Genomic DNA, 21705 nt, shown 5'->3' on the forward strand with positions numbered 1-21705 from the left:
ACTACGAACACGTGGGAAAGAATATTACAGTCAATTACTGTACCGGAACAAAAAGAATATGAGAGCAACATGTGGCATCCTAAATAGCATTATTAAAAATGGTGCTAAGAAGGATTATCCTAAATACTTCTGAGATAGAAAAGTAAAAAATGACAATATGAACAAAGTAGTTGAAAGCTTCAATAAGTACTTTGTGAACATTGGACCAAATCTGGAGGAAAAGATTCCAGATCCCAAGTCAAGTCAGTTGAGGACTTGGATGATACTATCGAAAAAAATCCCCACTCGATGTTCCTTGAAGGTGTGACAAAAGAAGAAATAATCAATATTGTGAAAAATATCTTGTGGCGTACCTCAGGGATCAATACTGGGACCAAAATTGTTAATTCTTTATATAAACGACATTTGTAAAGTTACAAAGGACTTAAAGTTAGTATTATTTGCAGATGATACAACTGTGTTTTGTTCAAGAGAGAACACACAGAAGCTAATACAAATAATAACAGAAGAAATTAACAAATTAAAAAGATGGTTTGACAAAAACAGACTATCTTTGAATCTCAGTAAAACTAATATAATGCTATTTGGTAACAGTAGAAGGGAAAGTCAAACACAAATACGAATAGACGGCGTAGACATTGAAAGGGTAAAGGAAAACACATTTTTGGGTGTAATAATAGATGATAAAATGAACTGGAAATCTCATGTAAAAAAATATACAACATAAAGTAGCAAGAAACACGTCAATAATGAATAAAGCAGAATATGTTCTGCACCAAAAATCACTTCATATTCTCTACTGCTCGCTAGTGTTACCATATATGAGTTATTGTGTAGAAATATGGGGAAATAACTACACATATTCACTTAATTTACTAACGGTGTTACAAAAAAGATCAGTTAAAATAAAACATAATGTATATAGAGCAGATACAAACCCTTTTTTCATCAAATTAAAACCATTTAAATTTAACGACTTTGTGCATTTGCATACAGCTAAGATTATGTACAAAGCAAACTATAACCTGCTACCCAAGAATGTTCAACAATTATTTTCAACAAAAGAGGAGAAATATAACCTTAGAGGAAAATCTAATTCAAAACATTTGTATGCTCGTACAACACTTACGACCTTTAGCATATCCGTATGAGGAATTAAATTATGGAATGTAATAAGCAAAGAAATCAAACATAGTACTAATATGATTCAGTTTAAGAGACTCTTCAAACTACAAGTATTCACAAAGTACAAAGAAGAACAATTATTATGAACATCTTGAACCTTTTTTTTTTAGATAATAATGCAGCTGAGATAGGCTCCAGCACCCCCGTGACCCCGAACGGGACAAGCGGTAGGAAATGGATGGATGGATTATTTAAGTATTTAATGTTTGTTAACTTACTTAAGCTATTTTATTTTTTTATTATTTATTTATTCACTGTTCTGTTACAAAAGGAGAACAAGGATTTTGGGCTAAAATGGCTGTGATATGAAAAGGGGTAGGATTAAATAAGCTCTGCTTCTTCCTACTCATTTTCGGACGTGCTGTAATGAAACACCTGGAAATATGTGATGCATTACATTGTATCGTATGCATGTTCGAAATAAACTGAAAACTTAACTGAAGTTGTTGCTGTAGCTTGTTTACTTCGGATGCAGTCAGGAGTCATTTTTCAACATATTTAGTTAAATTAGTAGTGTTTCTTAAGGTCCCACTTTAGTGCTTCTTTTTTTCATCATTTGGGCTATTCAACTGGTGAGAGATTCACATTTTTGCAGCAGTTTCTCAAAAACACTAGAGTGCTGTCATATAGTGATGATCTTTGACTATAGTTTTTTTGCAGAAGGTCCTAAAGATACAGTAGCAGATATATCCTGTAACTCTGACAATATTGACCAAATTCAAATGTCTACTGAAGAGGACGATGGTTCCCCCGGAATATAAAATATAAGATTAATACTGAAAGGAGGAGTCTGGCCCCCTGTCCTTAGCTTTCTGGAAATGTGTCCCCCAAAGCAATTTAGTTGAATCTCCCTGTCAAACAGTATATACAGTCTACTGAATGTGAGTTGGTGTGTTTGTACAAGCGTACATGTATCCAAGTTGAGCATGTGTTTCTGCAGGAATGACTTCAGTCATGTACTCTACATTGAGCACCTACGCTACATAAATAATCATGTGTGTGGTCAACCAAGCTTGGCTAGGACTGATGAATAATTTCTGTTTTGCTGTGGCACGTCTGGTGCAGCCTGACTGCACCACAAAGCTCCACATTTGCATTCAACACACACACATGCATACACACGCTTTTTCACCTGCTAATTGGCTGACCCAAAAGCCCCAAATCCAAAAATAGGCTAGCCTAAAAAAAATACTATTATGATTGTGAAATGATGGCATTTATGTTCTCTCTCAGAAAGAAGGGGTAGTAGCGCTGAAATGTCAGCTTCATTTAGGAGCAGGAGGCATGCTGATGTGGCGACCTCTATGCACTGCGGTTAATAGGTTGAGAGGCTGCGGGGACAACGGAACAGGGAGGTAAAAGACATCCAGCAAGAGGAAACATTTGAAAAGATCATGGCTGTTCTTGGGGGAAGGAAAGCGCAAAGATTACACATTGAAGACTCCATCACGTACGTACTGTACGTGGCTCATGTCTAAAGGCTGTGCTACGGGGCTGCGCGTCTCGCATGCCTGTTAACATTTTGACAGTTACTTGTTAGGTAGAACACTAGAAAATATGAAAACAGACATCAGATTTCAAGTTTCTCAATGGACAACTGGGGGAAAACTTGCAGTAACATGACTTAGGCCTCCATCATGTCTGTTTATGTGTCTTCTTACACCATTATGGCAGAAGATGTTTCTTCTAACTGTTATTAAGCAGGACAGCCTATAAACTGTGTAATAATTAATTGGCGTCTTTTATACCAAATGTCTACGATCGGGACTGTGGAGGAACAACAGCGTAGATTGTATTCAATCTTGCTATGTTCAGTTAAATGTCGACCTTTGCTATTGCTGCACAAAGCAAGCCTGAGGCAAATGTCTGCTCTCCCTGGCCATAACATTAGGGACAATTGCACAATCTAACAACATTCAAGTGTTCAGTTTTGACTGACAAAACATACAAAGATAGAAAGGGTGTTTGTAATATTTTGCCCCTTTACCAAATGACTTAAAACAACACCATTGCAAAAGTTTCTATTGTAATGTTTTATGTAAGCCCTTACACATTACAAACTCCTGTCAAAGTGATGCAGTTCAGTGAAAACTACAACCACAACAAAAACATATCAATTTAAAAATGATGTGTATTATTATGTGTGCAAGCACTAAAATAGATCTGAAAATTGAATTGGATTGTTAGTGGCGTGACTTACAGTATAGGTAACAATATGCCGCTGTAAATATTGGCACTAATAATAATGCAGTTATTACACATGTATGTATGTATATAATTCATGAAGTGATGAACTCAACTTGCAGTGATAAAATAGCTGAGATGATTCCCAAACAATGAGGCAGTACTATCACTGTCTTGAAGATCAGGTTCTCAAAGGTTATGAGATTCCCACTTGACAGTTGGTACACAACCACCCTTGCATGGGATGATGATGGTGATGATGATGATGATGGTGATGGCAAAGAGTGTGCAGAGCAGCGATTTAGCAAGCATGTACTCACAGTTCTGAGGAACTGGATCTCATCCTCTCCTTCTCCGCCTTCAGCCATGGCTGCAAATGAGCGCACTGAGGCGCTGGCTCCTATCCCTCGTCGATGTGAGCATACAGCTAATCCACAGCCATACAGCGGCGAGACTGCCAGCCAAAGCCCACAGCACGAGCCTCCTTCACCCGTGGCCCCGGGAGGAGGAGGAAGAAGGAGGAAGGAGGAGTTGGGCGTGCGGAGAAAGGATGCTACACTGCTGCTGATGCTGCTGATGCTGCTGCTGGCTTGGCTCGTGCGACTGTGGACGGCGTGGAAGAGATGAGACGCACAGACACATCTGTGACGTCACAGGCAGAGCGCGTAAATGCAAGCATATTCTGACATAGTCAAAGAGACTCAGACTCATAATAATACCAACTAAGGGGAGGGGGGTGTTTTTTTCTTCCAGAAAGCATGCAAAATGCACCCTGCAGCGGATCAGATGACCAGCACCACATATAGCACACATGTCTAGACTACCAATAATAATGATGCAGGGTGAGAAAATGGATGGATGGATGGATGGAAACCAAAACCCATTCATGAAAATAGACATTTAGAAGTAACCTCATAAAACATACACATTATTCAGGAAGTCTGTTTACAGGTTATGATGCAATTCACACATTGTTTCCGGTTAATTTCATGCATTTGGAACGCAAACTATAGTAATGCCTGGTTAACTATAAAAAACAATAAAATCATCACAAACATTTGTGGTCGTAACATTTGATTCAAATCCATCTCATGGTCAAAACTGTATTCATGGTCACAATAAAGAGCTGTCTCCCTTTTAAATGCGATGCTGCCCTCTAGTGTCTTAGCAGGGACTTAAAAAAGCGACAGATATTGTTGACACACTCTGTATGCACACTCCAGTGACGTGCGGTGAGGTTCATGGCTGGTGAGGCACTGACTTCAGCACAGTCAGATTTACAAACATATGAACCCTAAAGAGTATCTTATTCACCATTTGATTGGCAGCAGTTAACGGGTTATGTTTAAAAGCTCATACCAGCATTCTTCCCTGCTTGGCACTCAGCATCAAGGGTTGGAATTGGGGGTTAAATCACCAAAAATGATTCCCGGGCGCGGCCACCGCTGCTGCCCACTGCTCCCCTCATCTCCCAGGGGGTGAGCAAGGGGATGGGTCAAATGCAGAGGACAAATTTCACCACACCTAGTGTGTGTGACAATCATTGGTACTTTAACTTAACTTTAACTTTACACATACAAACTGTAGGACACAAAAAAGCACATTTAATAAAAAAAAACGTTATTATGGTCTTACCTTTACGTATAAATGAAGTCAATGCGCAGCTCCTTCTGAACAAAAGCATCGATAACTTGTTTATAGAAGTCTTCCTTATCTTTCTTCAGTTTTGAAAGTCTCTCTGTCTCGATGGAGATCTTCCTTTAAGTATTACCTCCTGCTTCGATTGAAAGTCCAGTTTAGAAAACTGTTTTATTTTAGATATGTAATCCTCCATGTTAAAAGTTCAGGCAAGAGGAAAAAAAATAAACGATCGCTGCTAACTTTAGCTGCTTGTTGTCACTTCTTCTGCAGCCGAGTAGTCGCAAGAATGATCTCTGGGATCACTACCGCCCTCTACCACCAGGAGGCGGGATTACTGCGAGCCTCACACAGTGCGTCTTCGCAGCAGTTTTATGATTGCTCAGCACAAGAAATACATTACACATACAGTTGTTGACAAAATACACTGTACATTATATACCTCAGCTAACTAAACTATGGAAATGTATAATATTATTCATATAGCAATAAGGTCTCACTGCACAGCAGGCCAGCAGTTAGCCGAGTCATTGCGCAATCCATGGTGGGGCTCAACTCAGTGACGTGCCTCAATTGGCTGCTGATCAACGCAAGTCTCTTCTCAGTATTTGAACGGCAAATGTGAAAATTCAGCGATTTTGAATAAAAATAATCTAAAACTGATTAAGTTAAATGGAAAATAATTTTATAGTATAATCACTGGATACATATAACAATTTTATATATTTTTTTCTTTTTACATTTTTTTTCTTTCCATCATGGCACGTGAGGCCCCGCCTCACCTGCCTCCCCTGACTGCATGTCACTGGTACACTCGTATGTGGTGGAACAGGGGTTAGTGCATGTGCATCACAATATGAAGGTCCTGAGTAGTCCTGGGTTCAATCCCAGGCTATGGATCTTTCTGTGTGGAGTTTGCAGGTTCTCCCCGTGACTGCATGGGTTCCCTCCGGGCACTGCGGCTTCCTCCCACTGCCAAAAACATGCACCTGGGGATAGGTTGTTTGGCAACACTAAATTGGCCCTAGTGTGTGAATATGAGTGTGAATGTTGTCTGTCTATCTGTGTTGACCCTGTGATGAGGTAGCGACTTGTCCAGGGTGTACCATAGCCTTCCGCCCGAATGCAGCTGAGATAGGCTCCAGCACCCCCCGCGACCCCAAAAAGGGACAAGCGGTAGACAGTGGATGGATGGATGAGGACAAGCGCTATAAGGAAAAAAAGATGGATCTCACAGGTCACAACATTAGGTACACACGCATAACCCAATGAAATCCACAGCAAAATGTGAATACGTGTCATTAAGACATTATCACAGACTGCATGCGGCTGCTTGTCTTTCAAGTAGGGGATGTTGGATTTGAGCTACTTTCTAAACACAAGTGCAGTCTCCAATAACAGATCATTGATGTAAAGATGATACATTTTACTAAATGATAAAACGCACTTAATTCAATTCAACTCAATTCAAGTACTTTATTTATTTGTTAGGAACTTCGGGTGTGAAGCAGCGTCAGTTCTCACACAACATCCATGACACGCACAAACATTAGGCCAGGTGCCTATATTAAACAATAAATATACAAAAAAATCTGTTAAAAGCTAAAATGTCAGGAATTTGAGTCCTTAAGTCCTTAATCAATTGTACAGGAAAGTACAAAAGTCTATTATGCTAAAATAGCAGGAGTTAATAATACAATAAATGTACAATTGATCCATAACAATTTACTAAAACGCCAAATATTAACTCCTATTCATGAGTCTGATTGAGGTGGGTATAAAGCTGGACATTGCTCTCTTAGCTCTGAATGAAAGTGACCTAATTGCATACCTTTAAATCTGCCCCTTCTGTTGTAGATATGTGCAGTGACGTGCTGTCAGGGGAGGCAAGTGAGGCAGTGCCTCACCTTGCCACCAGGGGGGTAAAAGGCTTAACCATCCATCCCATCGATCCATTTTTCTACCGCTTGTCCCCTTTGGGGATGTTCAAAAACGAAGTAATAAAATAAAATACGTTTGAATATTTCTCTTTCGGTCTATGCTTTCTATGGGATTTTGGTGTGGTTCCTGCATATTTTGATCATTTTCATGGTGAAAATCGCGGAAACTACACACAAAGTAATTGAGCGTGTGAGGGGCGCCTGCTTGTTGCCACGGGGAAAAGGCAGGCCATGAGGCAGCAAGTACCTCTGCCTCACAGTATGTGGCGATACATTGTTAACTTGCACTTCAAAAGTTCATGAACTGCCAACAGAAGAAGTAGAAGAAGAAAACAACAGACAACAACTGCGACGCTTCCCGCAAACTGTGACGCTTTTTTGCACTAAAAATGGAGGATTTGATTTCTAAAATAAGGAATTTTTCAAGACTGGACTTTCAATCAAAGCAAGAAGTCATTAATACTGGGAGACCAACGCCAGAGCTGCCAGATTTTATTCAAACGTTTGTGGTCCGAGGACAGAATATAACGTGTTCATTTCAAAAGGATAGGTATACCTGAAAAGAATGGCTTTGTGGCTGTGCTACAAAAAACGTCTTAATTGCTTTCCCTGCCTTTTATTCTCAACAAAACAACAAAGCTACTCCAGCTCCAGCTGGTGCTAACTATACCTGCAACGACGTCGTCTGTGGAAAGGTCGTTTTCTACATTGGAAAAGAATCAAAACATACAGTCGGAATAGTACTGACCAAGGACGACTTTCTTCCCTGGCAATTATCTCAATTAAGAAAGAGAGACTTTTAAAACTCAGAGAAAGAGGAGGACTTTGACAACAAAGTAGAGATCTTTGTCCAGAAGGAAAAGCGAATGGACTTCATTTACAAGTGAAGGTAAGATATACTGTCTAATGCAGGGGTCCCCAAACTACGGCCCGCGGGACGGATTCGGCCCGCAGGAAGTCCCAAGTGAAAAAAACCTAAACTTAAAAAAAAAAATTTAAATCTGTTCTTTCTAATCCATTTTCTACCGCTTGTTACTCTCGGTGTCTCCTAGACGCTCAGGCAAATCATATTGTCTAAAAATGTATTTTCCCATGGATAACGTGACATCAGGGGCAAGTGCACGCTCTTTCAGTCAATTAGTGTGCGATATATATATATATATATATATATATATATATATATATATATATATATATATATATATATATATATATATATATATATATATATATATATATATATACCATATTTTTCGGAGTACAAGTCGCTCCGGAGTATAAGTCGCACCGGCCGAAAATGCACAATAAAGAAGGAAAAAAACATATATAAGTCGCACTGGAGTATAAGTCGCATTTTTGGGGGAAATTTATTTAATAAAACCCAACACCAAGAATAGACTTTTGAAAGGCAATTTAAAATAAATAAAGAATAGTGAAGAACAGGCCGAATAAGTGTACGTTATATGAGGCATAAATAACCAACTGAGAACGTGCCTGGTATGTTAACGCAACATATTATGGTAAGAGTCATTCAAATAACTATAACATATAGAACATGCTATACGTTTACCAAACAATCTGTCACTCCTAATCGCTAAATCCCATGAAATCTTATACGTCTAGTCTCTTATGTGAATGAGCTAAATATTATTATTTGATATTTTACGGTAATGTGTTAATAATTTCACACATTTCTGAGTATAAGTCTGGCCAAACTATGAAAAAAACTGCAACTTATAGTCCGAAAAATACGGTATATATATATATATATATATATATATATATATATATACAGTATATATATATTACAGCCCGGCCAAATTGTTTTAACCCAATGCTGCCCCGAGTCAAAAAGTTTGGAGACCCCTGGTCTGGAGTCTGCTCTGCAGTGCTGTGTTAATTGTGTGCTAAGTGTGTTGAAATGTTTTATTCTAGCATCATACTGTGTGTTTTTGTGATTTTGAGCCAGTGCCGTTGCATCATACTGTCATGTTTATAAATCTGACTTGTGAGTCAGTGACTTTGCATCACACTGTATGTTTTTAAATCTGACTAGTGGGTCAGTGCTAACCTGACTCTCGCCAGATCCTTGTAGTTCGCTGAGCTCCACACATTGATCTGGGAGTTCTCAATAGGAGATGTATTTCAGAAGGCGGGGGCCTTGTATAAAAATTATTGTATGTGATTGGATAAACCACTTGTCCGTTATCTTGAATGACGTGCTACTTCAACCACTCACATGGAAATCAACCGATGAGAGCGACACTGGGAAATACAAACCCGGCCGGAAGAAGAGCCAAAACATCCTTGCCACCAATAAATGCCTTCAAAACCGTTCTCTGTTCATCTTTTAAAGAATGAATATTCAATAGATTCGACAAAACAGTTGCAATAGCAGAATCAATGTCAGCACACGACGCAGCGAGGGCTGTGTAGCGCCATTGTTGTTTGAATCAAACAGTCGCTTCGGTGCTACGTCACATCTATGAAATCCCGCCCGGCGATCCTGATTGGTTCATTATTTATTTTATCTGGAAGGAGTTTGCAATGCCTTCGAGCCCAGACCCTTGTGTTGAGCTCAGCAAACTACAAGGGTCTGGTGAGAGTCAGGTTAGGTCAGTGCCTCCCCAACCTCAAACCTCACTGCACGCCACTGGATATGTGAGAGTAATAATGTCACTGCTAAACTTGATGATCTTATTGAGTGTGTTCCTGTAAATGGTGCTGAGCGTGACCCATACCAGGCTGTTATATTGAATGTCATAATTGACTCAATGAAAGCACGCAAAACTGACTGGTCAACCTGAAGTCTGCAGTTTTCTAAGAAACTAAAGACTTTGGAATCGTTTAGTAAAAATATTCTCACTGTTGACTTGAAATGTGAGTTTGTGATCAATTGTGGTTCCAAAAGCTTTTGTGTGACTCAACTTTTTCTATTGCCTCTTTGTCGATGTGGAGTGTGTTGATAGTGTGTTGTTCTGTCCAAAAATCAATACCCAGTTCTTTTGTTTTGGATGTATTGAGGTCTAGGCAGTTGTGTTTACATCAATCAGTAAACAAGTCAATTTCTACTTGTAACTGCCATTCAGTGTTAGTAGTGTCCATAATAACTGTGTCATCTGAATATGTCATGTATTTCATTCCAGGACTAATGCTTCTGTAATCATTGGTGTATAATGTGTACAGTACTGGAGAGATGATTGATCCTTGTGATCCTTAGAATTCTAAAATGTTCCATATCAATTCGGAACAATGGAATGAAACTTGAAAAATGTTCTGGCATTGGTTAATATTTCAAAAAAGCTCCAGCACCCCCTGTAACTCCGAAAGGGATTAGTGGTAGAAAATGGATGGATGGATAATTCGCTCATTTTGCTGTCAATCAAAAGGGGATTCAGCCTCAGACGAATCATCTAATCATCATGCAGAATCTCAGCATCCAAGCCAGCCAAGCCTACTTTCTATACACGTCCAGAGAAACTGAGCATTCGATGAATGTGACAAAGCCAAATATTTTTCCAATGGCTGTCCAATTTTGCTGCAGTGGAACAACCCACTCTATGCTCACCAGTCAAAGTCAATGAACGCTCGGCTTCAAAACTGCTAATGCACTGTGACGCTGCTACGTTCATCCATCCATCCAATGATGAAGAAAGTGGCGTCAGCTGTTGCGAAAGTAGCTGATTCTGAACAAAAGTTGACAGCATTCTAGCGCATATTTAGTCAACGAAATGTAAACACAAAAGTAGGGATCGACCGATTATCGGCGCCAACATTTGGCATTTTGACGTAAATCGGTATCGGCCTTCTTTTTTATTGACCGATTTATTTTTATTTTTTACAATTACAACAGAAATACATCAGCAGATACAACATGTTGTATACAAATATACAGTAATATCAGTATTTACTATTTTAGAAAAAATAAGTAGGGGAGTAAGTTAGTAGTGTCGCAAGTGTTGCCTTAAAGGACGGTTCATGTATATATGTATGTATATATATATATATATATGTATATATATATATATATATATATATATATATATATATATATATATATATATATATATATATATATATATATATATATATATATATATGTATGTATATATAAATAAATAAATAAAAATAAAAAAATAAATATATATATATATATATATATATATATATATATATATATATATATATATATACAAACCCCGTGTCCATATGAGTTGGGAAATTGTATTAGATGTAAATATAAACGGAATACAATGATTTGCAAATCATTTTCAACCCATATTCAGTTGAATATGCTACAAAGAAAACTTTTTTTTTTTTTGCAAATAATCATTAACTTTAGAATTTGATGCCAGCAACACGTGACAAAGAAGTTGGGAAAGGTGGCAATAAATACTGATAAAGTTGAGGAATGCTCATCAATTACTTTTTTGGAACATCCCACAGGTGAACAGGCAAATTGGGAACAGGTGGGTTCCATGATTAGGTATAAAAATAGATTCCATGAAATGCTCAGTCATTCACAAACAAGGATGGGGTGAGGGTCACCACTTTGTCAACAAATGTGTGAGCAAATTGTTGAACAGTTTAAGAAAAACCTTTCTCAACCAGCTATTGCAAGGAATTTAGGGATTTCACCATCTACGGTCCGTAATAACATCAAAGGGTTCAGAGAATCTAGAGAAATCACTGCACGTAAGCAGCTAAGCCTGTGACCTTCGATCCCTCAGGCTGTACTGCATCAACAAGCGACATCAGTGTGTAAAGGATATCACCACATGGGCTCAGGAACACTTCAAAAACCCACTGTCAGTAACTACAGTTGGTCGCTACATCTGTAAGTGCAAGTTAATACTCTCCTATGCAAGGTGAAAACTGTTTATCAACAACACCCAGAAACGCAGTCGGCTTTGCTGGGCCTGAGCTCATCTAAGATGGACTGATACAAAGTGGAAAAGTGTTCTGTGGTCTGACGAGTCCACATTTCAAATTGTTTTTGGAAACTGGGGACGTCATGTCCTCTGGAAAAGAACCATCCGGATTGTTATAGGCGCAAAGTGTAAAAGCCAGCATCTGTGATGGTATGGGGGTGTATTAGTGCCCAAGACATGGGTAACTTGCACATCTGTGAAGGCGCCATTAATGCTGAAAGGTACATACAGGTTTTGGAGCAACATATGTTGCCATCCAAGCAATGTTGCCATGGACGCCCCTGCTTATTTCAGCAAGACAATGCCAAGCCACGTGTTACATCAACGTGGCTTCATAGTAAAAGAGTGCGGGTACTAGACTGGCCTGCCTGTAGTCCAGACCTGTCTCCCATTGAAAATGTGTGGCGCATTATGAAGCCTAAAATACCACAACGGAGACCCCCGGACTGTTGAACAACTTAAGCTGTACATCAAGCAAGAACTGGAAAGAATTCCACCTGAGAAGCTTAAAAAATGTGTCTCCTCAGTTCCCAAACGTTTACTGGGTGTTGTTAAAAGGAAAGGCCATGTAACACAGTGGTGAACATGCCCTTTCCCAACTACTTTGGCACGTGTTGCAGCCATGAAATTCTAAGTTAATTATTATTTGCAAAAAAAAAAATCAAGTTTATGAGTTTGAACATCAAATATCGTGTCTTTGTAGTGCATTCAATTGAATATGGGTTGAAAAGGATTTGCAAATCATTGTATTCCGTTTATATTTACATCAGATCAGATCAGATCAGAATCGTTTTATTGCCATTGTTTGAGAACGGGTTCACAAACTAGGAATTTTTCTTGGTGCAATCGTGCAACATAAAACACATATATCACAGATTTGGTAATAACAAGAGCTGTAACTGAGCTATCAGATCTTGTTATAGACTTAGAAGGAATTCAAAGGAGCTACTGTTAGGAGTTATTGTTCATGTGCCTGATGGCCGAGGGGAAAAAACTGTTCAGGTGGCGGGAGGTGTGGGTCTGGATGGACCGTAGTCTCCAGCCTGAGGGGAGAGGGGAGAATAGTGTGTGTCCAGGGTGAGAAGAGTCCGCTGTGATCTGACCCACACGCCTCCTAGTCCTGGAGGAGAACAAGTCCTGGAGGGATGGGAGCTTGCAGCCAATCACCTTCTCAGCAGCACGCACCATGCGCTGCAGTCTATGCTTATCCTGGACTGTGGCGCCAGGGAACCACACGGTGATGGAGGAGGTCAGGATGGACTCGATGATGGCTGAGTAAAACTGCACCAGCATCTTGGTCGGCACCTTAAGTTTCCTCATCTAACACAACTTCCCAACTCATATGGAAACGGGGTTTGTAGATTCATCAGCGGATTTGTTGATGTAAGGGTCATTCTTAAGAGCCATGTCGTTGCAATTTATAGTTGACTAATTTGTGAATGCACTTTTGGCATTCTCATCCTGAATGGGAAGGGAGATAAAAAACAATGTCTAGAATGTTTTGACCAAGCTGCTTTGTGAGTCGTTCCTTTTATTTCGAACTAATTCAGATATTATAATTATCCACTACCATACACGCTTTTAACTAGTATATACTTTTAAAGGTAGCCAAACGTGGAAGTCATACATAATTCATAAAAATCAATCCAAATAGGACATAAAAGGTTTAACGGCTGATGTACATATCGCCCACTAGGTGTCACTGTTCAGCTTTAAATAACGTCACCGTGAGCCCTCAAAAAGCAATGCAATTATTAACTTGATGCACTTCTTTTCGCTATTTTGCTATGTGTGCACTTTAACACTTAAGAGACTCTGCAAACGGTCACTATCATATCGTACAACATCGCATCGCATCACATCACATATATAAATTCAGCCTACCTACGATCAAGCTGCACTGGCTCAAAATATTTGTAGGCGGGGTTAATTGAAAATGAGCCAATCACTGCCCAGTTAGAAAGCGCAGGGGTATCCCATTGGCCTACAGTCTTGTCATTCATCCGGAGAGGAGCCCTGTGAAGCCGCGGTGCGTCTTGCTGGCTGGCTGCAAAACAGACAGGACAAGAAATAGACATCCCGCAAGTGAACCGGGTAAGTAAATACCTGTTTGTTTTTTTAATGAGCTGTCCTGACTGGACCTGCTGCACACGCATTAGCGTTTTGCGCCCATTATGCTTTCCCTGCAACATTGACTGCAAGTGAAGCTGATATAAATCAGATTGGGTATATTTCATGTGTTTAGTTTGCATGTCACAACACTACATATAGGGCAATAGCCGATTTCGGGTTTTTGTATCCACAATTCTGCGAGAAGCAGACTATTATGATGGTGAATTGATGCTGACGTTGTTAAAGAAACACACGCACTCCCGGCCAGTACAAGGTGACATTAACCAGCAGGGATTATGTTATGATGTAAACAGTCGGGAGGGATTTGCCAAGAAAGTTGTCCATCGCTGGGAAAAGCAGAATAACATCGTGCAAACATATTGCATGGAAGCATTGACTGACGTATTAATCTTGGTAATAGCATATGTGTATTTTTCATGTTTCGCTTTCCTTGTGCTATAAGGTTACCGTAAAGGTGGATTCCAAAACAGAAATGTACTGTTAATTCCACGCATGTTAATCAACAGCGTTGACGGTGAGTTTAGGAATAGCAGAAGTTCTTGTATCCGTCTAAGGGCTGCAATGATTAATCGATTGATTTAGGGCTGCAACTAACGATTAATTTGATAATCGATTAATCTGTCGATTATTACTTTGATTAATCGATTAATAATCGGATAAAAGAGACAAACTACATTTCTATCCTTTCCAGTATTTTATTGAAAAAAACAGCATACGGGCGCCATGTTCTTTCAACTTGCCAAATAAAACAAGGAAAATGTTACAAAAATGCACACTTTTGACACCGCTGCTATAGATATTAAAAAATTAAATCTGATAAATGTATCGATAAAAAGCAGAGCCTGACGACGCACGCGCGTTTATCATAACTCTCTCGCTCTCTCTCTCTCTGTCTCTGACCCTTCCTCACCAATGCTGCTGCACGCACAATTTGTTTTGTTTTTAACCTTCTTAACCCTGAACGTACATTGAAAATACATGCAACCCTAACTCAAAATGCCGGACATTTGAGGCATTTAAGAAACACCGCCCGAAAGCCCCGCAAAAAAGGACATGTCCGGTGAAAAGAGGACGTATGGTCAGGACCTAGCCCGGTTTCACGTCCGGTGAAACCGATCGCTGCTTGTCCTCTTTTGCTAGCATGCTAGCAGCTAACGGGCTAGGATAGACTGACCATACGTCCTCTTTTCACCGGACATGTCCTCTTTTGCAGTGCTGTCAGGGCGGAGTTTCTTAGATGCCTCAAATGTCCGGCATTTTGAGTATTATTTACACAACGTGCAGTACGCTACTTAGTATGTCCGTGTGGAAACTCGCTCGGTACACTTCAGCACCGAAACGAAACCCCCGTACCGAAACGGTTCGATACAAATACACGTACCGTTACACCCCTATTATTTTGATTATTGTTTCTCAGCTGTTTGTAAATGTTGCAGTTTATAAATAAAGGTTAAAAAAAAAAAAAAAAAAAAAAAAAAAACATAGCCTCTGCGCATGCGCATAGCATAGATCCAACGAATCGATGACTAAATTAATCGCCGACTATTTTTATAATCGATTTTAATAGATTTAATCGATTAGTTGTTGCAGCCCTGGATTGATTTGATCAGGAAAAAAAGTCTTGATTTGTATTCTGTTAATTCGATTAATTGTTTAATATTTGTAACTAATACAAATTGATAAAATCCGGACTTTAAATATGTGAACTGCAATAGAGTGCACATGAGAGTGGAGGTGTGTGGATGCAATGATCTGTGTGGCTGCAAAGTAGAGATATTTTTATTTGTATTACTGCACACATGTTAAAACTTAATGAAGGTTATGGGAAAGAAGAAACATTGTTGTTTGTTTAACAATTTTTCCTAAAATATGCATTGAGGCTATAAAGCAGGGGTGTCAAATGTACAGGTTTTATCCAACCCAGGGGATGAGTTTGCTAAGTATAAAAATTAGCCAAATTAAATAAACTGCTGTTCTAATTGTGTCCACTAGATGTCGTAATAGCAATTATTTGTATCTTTGTAGATTATGCCACATATGTAAAAAAAAATAAAATAAACCACATGATGTTAGTACACCAGTCGAGGAAAATGAGCAAACTACATGAATAACATCCTGTAAATTGATTTTGATATTATGTTTAATCTTGATGTATTGAAAATGAACACCAATAAGTTGACTGATGAACATTATCATATAATTTATTCAGAAAGTATAAATAACAATAAATAAAGATATAATACTATTAACCGCAACATGTAAGTGTAAAAAAACAACAACAACAACATTATGATTGGTACATTTTCAGAATGTGCTTGTTCTATTTTTAAACAAAGAAAACAATCTGAAGTTGTCTTTATTTTTAAGTTATCGTGCCGTGATTTTACCGGTCCGGCCCACTTGGGAGTAGATTTTTCTCCATGTGGCCCCCGATCTATAATGAGTTTGACACCCATACCATGCTATAAAGTGTGTTTTATCCTATTACTAGATTAATCCAACAAATTATTTAATGGACTACTTTAGGGGTGCAACAAATAATCAATTGAATAAATGCATTCGATTAGAAGAAAGTTTTGATTTTCATTATCTTTCTTTGATTCATTGTTTAATGAGTGTAACTAATAAACATGTATAAAATCCGGACAGCATGGAGTGCGTGGACCTTTAAATACGTGGACATAGTTTCCGCATGGCTGCTGCAATAGAGCACAGATTAGTACGGTTTTGTGTCAGTGCTGTGATCTGAGTGGCGGCGAAAAGCGGATAATTTACTTTTGGTATCAATGTGCACATGTTAAAATTGCAATTTAAATGTTGATCATGTGGATTTATCAAGCAGAAACAATTTTTATTTCAACTATTATTCCTGATATATGTATTGAGGCTATAAATGTGGTTTATCGGATTAATCAATTAATCGAACAAACTATACTATAGATTACTCGACTACTAAAATAATCAATAGCTGCAGCCCTTATTAGTTTAACAAGACTATTCATAAATATAACCAGCATAGCTGTCCATTAACTGCATGTTGTACCCATTAAATGAAATGCGTTGCTGTGTACTCTCTCTGACAGCATCAAGATGGGCCATAGGATGAACACCGCCTGCGGTCAAGTCTATCTGCAGGTGGACAAGCCCTAGAGGTCTTATGTTAATCAACATTGCGTCCATCATGGAGGGCAAACACACTGTTTTGTTTCTCTATGTGCCCATCCGTGAGCTCAGCAACATCAGCCTGTATTTCCCCAAGAGGTTGGACCAGAGCTTTAAGTACAAGAGCCGCACCCCTCTTTCAGCTCGAACAAGTAATGACCATGACTTGGGAAAGGAGGATCGCGCTGTGTCCAAACAAAGAGGCCAGTCTTCCATCTCCATGGCTAAACCCTTCTGCTACAAGCAGGCAACAGAGGCGGCTGTTGCAGAGCTCTGCTGGCTGGCTGCAGAGCACCACCAGTTGCTGGTGAATCTCTTATCCCTGTGCAGGGATTGTTCTGAGAAAGTCAAGATGGGTAACCAGGACGCGAAATTGCAGGATTACATTGAGGGCCTGGAAGATGACCCAGGAGGTGAAGCTGTCGGAGCCCTGACTGGTCCTCAACATCATAAAATGGTTGCATCAAAGAGCCGAAAGATGAAGATAAAGGGAGGCAAGAAGCTTGTGGATTCTGAAGATATCCTTTTGAGTCAGAAGAAGAGCAACATTTCAAAGGGAGCTAAATCCTGTGATTTGACTGCCAAAAATGGTGCATTTTTGGTCTCCTCTGTGGAGCAGATTCCAGGTTCAACATCCTGCGTTCATGGTAGTAATTCCATCCTGCCAATGGACGATCACTTCAAGATCCCCAAAGACAGCTGGGACTTAACGGAAGACAACCGCACGACTGACTCAGATGTGGATTTCTGCAATGATTTCTCAGAGTATGATAGTGAGCAGGGTTTTGAATCGGCCTCTTGCTGTTTGGTGGAAGGTCTGACCAGAAGGGAAAGTGGGAGCAACCTTCGGCCAGTAAAGAAGTTTGACTGCTTGGGTGTTATTCCTGCAGAGAATGCTGTGATGAACTCGAATCAACAACGGCACAGTAAACTAAACCTAAAGGATAAGGGGGTCAGGGTGGTGGCTAAAGTGCAGGATGTAGATGGGAAAGTGCAAAGTGTCAGCCATACAAGCCCAGATGAGTCAGGTTCCACAGAGTCTTACCCTGGTACCAATAAGCAGTATAGACAGTTGAGATCAAGCAGAGACTGTGCTTCTTGGGACAGTCAAGAAAAGACGGGTAACAAGCTTGCTGAGGGGCTACACTTGCCTCTTCACCTTACCAATGACCCGTTATCCCTATCGAAAAATCACACAAAAGGCCTGACTTCACCTTCTCTTGCCGGTGTCTTCAACACATCCTTCCCTGCCTCCAACAGCCTGCAGAGCATGTCGCCGGTCCTGTCCCCAAGCCCAAAATTCAACCATCGCTTAGTACTGCTCTCAGATAAAGATGTGGACCACGAACGGGACAGCTCTAGTAACACAGATGAGCCCAAGCTTTTCACTGAGATCACGGACAGGAATGGCAACAAGCGAACCGTTACACATCTGGATTTGAATTTCGGTAGGCGGCCAAGCAACTCTGGAAAGTGGAATTCTTCTGGCAACTCTACAACGACAGGTAAGCTAATTGAAGCCCCCCCCCCAAAAAACACACATTCACAACATGAAGTAGCATGATGTAGCATAGCATGTAATGTTGACATTGCTTGTTTAATTATCCCGAGGACTTCACATGGAGTTAATGATTGTATGTGCTGAAGATGACTCCTAATGTTGCCTCCCTGCAACGGGCCTTTATTCTGCACTTTGGGCTTTGTCCCTGTGGCTATTCTCCACAATTTGTCGCAGCTAAAATAGCAGTATAGTTCAAGTCATTGTGACATCAAATACAAATTAAAAGAGCTTTACAAGTTGCGATCCAGCTCTGACAATAATTTGGTAGATGATCTCAAATAACTTTCTAAGCACTGTGGCCAAGTCAGAGATTAGTGCCTTTGATCACAGGCTCAAACTTGACGCAAACTTCGACCTGACCGTGGTTCTCGTGAGCATTGTGTTAACTGAAGCATTGCCAATTTGCTGCCCGAGGGACCCCACTATCCTGCTTCTAATCTCACACCTCCACACATAGACCAGGGAGCTCACAAAGGGTCACCAGCAGGTATGAAAAATGTGAATTAGAATTCAGCACTTTTGAAAAACTTTCATTGAACACAAAAATTTGAATAGGTTATCTATTATATCTGGTGTAAAAAAAAATTGTTTAAAAACACTATAGATTTGCACTTTATAGACAAATGTTTTGGGAAACTCAGAATGATGGAAGAAACCGTTTATGAAAAAAATCCAAACCGTTTGGTTGACTGGAATCATGTGGGAGTTTTTTGTTTGTTGTATTACTCAGTTGTGTGTGTGTGTGTGTGTGTGCGTGTGTGTGTGTGTGTGTGTGTGTGTGTGTGTGTGTGTGTGTGTGTGTGTGTGTGTGTGTGTGTGTGTGCGCGTGCGTGTGTGTGTGTGTGTGTGTGTGTGTGTGTGTGTGTGTGTGTGTGTGTGTGTGTGTGTGTGTGTGTGTGTGTGCGCGTGTGCGTGCGTGTGTGCATGCGTGCGTGCGTGCGTGCGTGCGTGTGTGTGTGTGTGTGTGTGCAAGAAGGAGAAGCTCAAATTGTGGAGGCATTAGTGTTGAAAACATGCCGAGCTGACTTTTTTTTAGGTAAGAGTCAGATAGAGGAATATCCGGAAGACTCTGGGATATTGCCCTTGTCTACTGAAGTTACGAATCTCCCAGATTGTGATGTTTTTGTGTGTGTATGTAAAATATTGTAGCTTTTGCCCAGATGTCGAAAGGATGACGATGAAGTGGTCGATCAACAATCACTATATTGAAATGGAAAAACATCATGTACAACATCCATCCATCCATCCATTTTCTACCGCTTATTCCCTTTGGGGAGTCTCCCTTAAAGGGTATTTCCCTTCTGCCTTTCTTGCGCTCATCCAATCACTCGTCAATACTCATTTAATGACTCTCAAACTGTCAGAAAATACAACTCAAAAGCCAGAATGAACGACAGCGGGTATTTTTAAAAGTGATGAGTTCATTCGCACTGGTGTTTAAAACAATTTCCATTTATGTGAGTAGAGTTTTAAAAACTAGTATGTCTGTTCACATTAAAAAAAAACATTTACCAGCTTTTATGCACATTTTGTCCTTGCTAGAAAAACAACTACAGATGACTGGCATATATGTACAGTAGGGAAGGGATTCAAATGGTCCCATTCCTGGGTGGATCTTGCTTGAGAAGAAGGTGGATGGTTAATCATTTTGCAATGCATCCATCCATCTATCCATCTTCTTCGCTTTTCTGAGGTCAGGTCGCGGGGGAAGCAGCCTAATCAGGGAAGCCCAGACTTTCCTCTCCCCAGCCACTTCGTCCAGCTCTTCCCGGGGGATCCCGAGGCGTTCCCAAGCTAGCCGGGAGACATAGTCTTCCCAACGTGTCCTGGGTCTTCCCCGGGGCCTCCTACCGGCCGGACGTGCTCTAAACACCTCCCTAGGGAGGCGTTCTGGTGGCATCCTGACCAGATGCCCAAACCACCTCATCTGGCTCCTCTCGATGTGGAGGATCAGCGGCTTTACTTTGAGCTCCCCCTGGATGGCAGAGCGTCTCACCCTATCTCTAAGGGAGAGCTGAGGAAATGAGGAAACTCATTTCAGCCGCTTGTACCCGTGATCTTGTCTTTTCGGTCATAACCCAAAGCTCATGACCATAGGTGAGGATGGGAACGTAGATCGACCGGTAAATTGAGAGCTTTGCCTTCCGGCTCAGCTCCTTCTTCACCACAACGGATCGATACAGCGTCCGCATTACTGAAGACGCCGCACCGATCCGCCTGTCGATCTCACGATCCACTCTTCCCTCACTCGTGAACAAGACTCCGAGGTACTTGAACTCCTCCACTTGGGACAAGATCTCCTCCCCAACCCGGAGATGGCACTCCACCCTTTTCCGGGCGAGAACCTTGGACTCAGACTTGGATGTGCTGATTCTCATCCCAGTCGCTTCACACTTAGCTGCGAACCGATCCAGTGAGAGCTGAAGATCCTGGCCAGATGAAGCCATCAGGACCACATCATCTGCAAAAAGCAGAGACCTAATCCTGCAGCCACCAAACCAGATCCCCTCAACGCCTTGACTGCGCCTAGAAATTCTGTCCATAAAAGTTATGAACAGAATCGGTGACAAAGGGCAGCCTTGGCGGAGTCCAACCCTCACTGGAAACGTGTCCGACTTACTGCCGGCAATGCGGACCAAGCTCTGACACTGATCATACAGGGAGCGGACTGCCACAATCAGACAGTCCAATACCCCATACTCTCTGAGCACTTCCCACAGGACTTCCCGAGGGACACGGTCGAATGCCTTCTCCAAGTCCACAAAACACATGTAGACTGGTTGGGCAAACTCCCATGCACCCTCAAGGACCCTGCCGAGAGTATAGAGCTGGTCCACAGTTCCACGACCAGGACAAAAACCACACTGTTCCTCCTGAATCCGAGGTTCGACTATCCGGCGTAGCCTCCTCTCCAGTAAACCTGAATAGATCTTACCGGGAAGGCTGAGGAGTGTGATCCCACGATAGTTGG

At 40.7% G+C, this 21705-nt stretch overlaps 2 protein-coding genes across 7 annotated transcripts in view; one reads left to right on the top strand and one right to left on the bottom strand.

The window, feature by feature from the left end:
• The window catches only part of LOC133611746 (ryanodine receptor 3-like), a 359447-nt gene extending 355656 nt beyond the window's left edge, over positions 1-3791 (bottom strand). For all 5 annotated transcript variants that reach the window (XM_061968833.2, XM_061968834.2, XM_061968831.2 and 2 more), the window contains exon 1: positions 3690-3791. In XM_061968833.2, coding sequence (XP_061824817.2) covers positions 3690-3737 — 48 coding nt within the window. In that variant the 5' untranslated portion in view covers positions 3738-3791. The remainder of the gene's footprint in view (positions 1-3689) is intronic.
• A 10104-nt stretch (positions 3792-13895) lies between these two features.
• The window catches only part of LOC133611749 (formin-like), a 179558-nt gene continuing 171748 nt past the window's right edge, over positions 13896-21705 (top strand). For both annotated transcript variants that reach the window (XM_061968839.2, XM_061968842.2), the window contains exons 1-2: positions 13896-13972; positions 17095-18678. In XM_061968839.2, coding sequence (XP_061824823.2) covers positions 17169-18678 — 1510 coding nt within the window. In that variant the 5' untranslated portion in view covers positions 13896-13972; positions 17095-17168. The remainder of the gene's footprint in view (positions 13973-17094; positions 18679-21705) is intronic.

The sequence above is a fragment of the Nerophis lumbriciformis genome, linkage group LG08 (genome assembly GCF_033978685.3).
Source record: "Nerophis lumbriciformis linkage group LG08, RoL_Nlum_v2.1, whole genome shotgun sequence".
Taxonomy (NCBI): Eukaryota; Metazoa; Chordata; class Actinopteri; order Syngnathiformes; family Syngnathidae; genus Nerophis; species Nerophis lumbriciformis.